This window comes from Cicer arietinum, unplaced genomic scaffold (genome assembly GCF_000331145.2).
Source record: "Cicer arietinum cultivar CDC Frontier isolate Library 1 unplaced genomic scaffold, Cicar.CDCFrontier_v2.0 Ca_scaffold_5872_v2.0, whole genome shotgun sequence".
In the NCBI taxonomy this organism is placed as follows: domain Eukaryota; kingdom Viridiplantae; phylum Streptophyta; class Magnoliopsida; order Fabales; family Fabaceae; genus Cicer; species Cicer arietinum.
In genome coordinates this window covers 1-1,128 of record NW_027339519.1, presented here as the reverse complement: position 1 = coordinate 1,128, position 1,128 = coordinate 1, and the positions used below count along the sequence as shown (strand labels likewise).

The following is a 1,128-nucleotide window of genomic DNA, read 5'->3' as shown; positions in this document are numbered from 1 at the left end:
GGTAGAGGAAACCCCAATGGACGAGGAGTTAGTAGCGGAAATAGTAACAACATGAGTCAAGTCTCACGCAACAACAATGGTAATAATGGTTACCTAGCTACTCCTATCCGATGTAGCAGGTGTGGAAAGCAGGGTCACATGACATATGAATGTAGAGATGCTGGAATTACTTGTTTTAATTGTCAACAACAAGGCCACATTAGCACCACATGCCCTTACCCAAGGAAGACTCCACAGCCTGGAAACCAGAGTTCCCAAGCCAGCAGACCTAAATCCAATGGAAGAGTCTTTGCCCTCAGTGGTGCAGGAGCGTCTGGGAAAGACAACTTGATCCAAGGTACGTGTCTCATAAGTGATACTCCTTTATTTGTGCTATTCGATTGTGGTGCCACTCATTCTTTTGTTTCTCTTGATTGTGTTAGACGTTTAGGACTACATGTATCTCGTTTACAGTATGAGTTGATTGTGAATACCCCAACTAGTGATTCTGTTGATACCTCTAGTGTTTGTCTTGACATTTCTATCCATGTGTGTGGAAGGGACTTTCGAGTTGACTTAGTGTGTCTACCTTTGCGTCTGGTTGATGTGATTCTTGGTATGGATTGGTTATCTGCCAACCGTGTCTGCGTAGATTTTTTTAGTAAAACCATTGAATTCATGGAGTCCGAAGAGAGGGATAAGCCTAACAATATATCCACCAACCAAGTGAAGGCACTCTTGAAAGAAGATGCCCAGTTATACATGATCCTTGCCTCATTGGAATTTGAAGAAAAAGTGGTAATACGAGATGTTCCTATTGTGTGCGAATTCCCTGAAGTATTCCCTGAAGATGTCACTAGTTTACCACCAGAGCGTGAAATTGAGTTTAGCATTGACCTTGTACCAGGTACTGGACCCATATCCATGGCACCGTATAGGATGTCTCCCTTAGAATTGTCTGAACTTAAGAAACAATTGGAAGAGCTTTTAGATAAACAATTTATAAGGCCTAGTGTTTCACCAAGGGGTGCACCTGTGTTGTTGGTTAAGAAGAAGGATGGCTCTATGAGGTTATGCGTAGACTATCGTCGACTTAATAAAGTGACAATCAAGAATAAGCACCTGCTACCTAGGATAGATGACCTTATG

The 1,128-nt window shown here is 42.3% G+C and overlaps 1 protein-coding gene across 1 annotated transcript; it reads left to right on the top strand.

Annotated features, from left to right (window-relative positions):
* Positions 1-51: 51 nt before the first annotated feature.
* Positions 52-1,049, top strand: LOC140919195 (uncharacterized; the record flags this gene model as incomplete). The annotated part of the gene is made up of 1 exon (XM_073364774.1): positions 52-1,049. A coding segment is annotated over exon 1 (998 nt), but the record flags the coding sequence as incomplete, so codon positions are not given.
* Between the last annotated feature and the right edge of the window lie 79 nt (positions 1,050-1,128).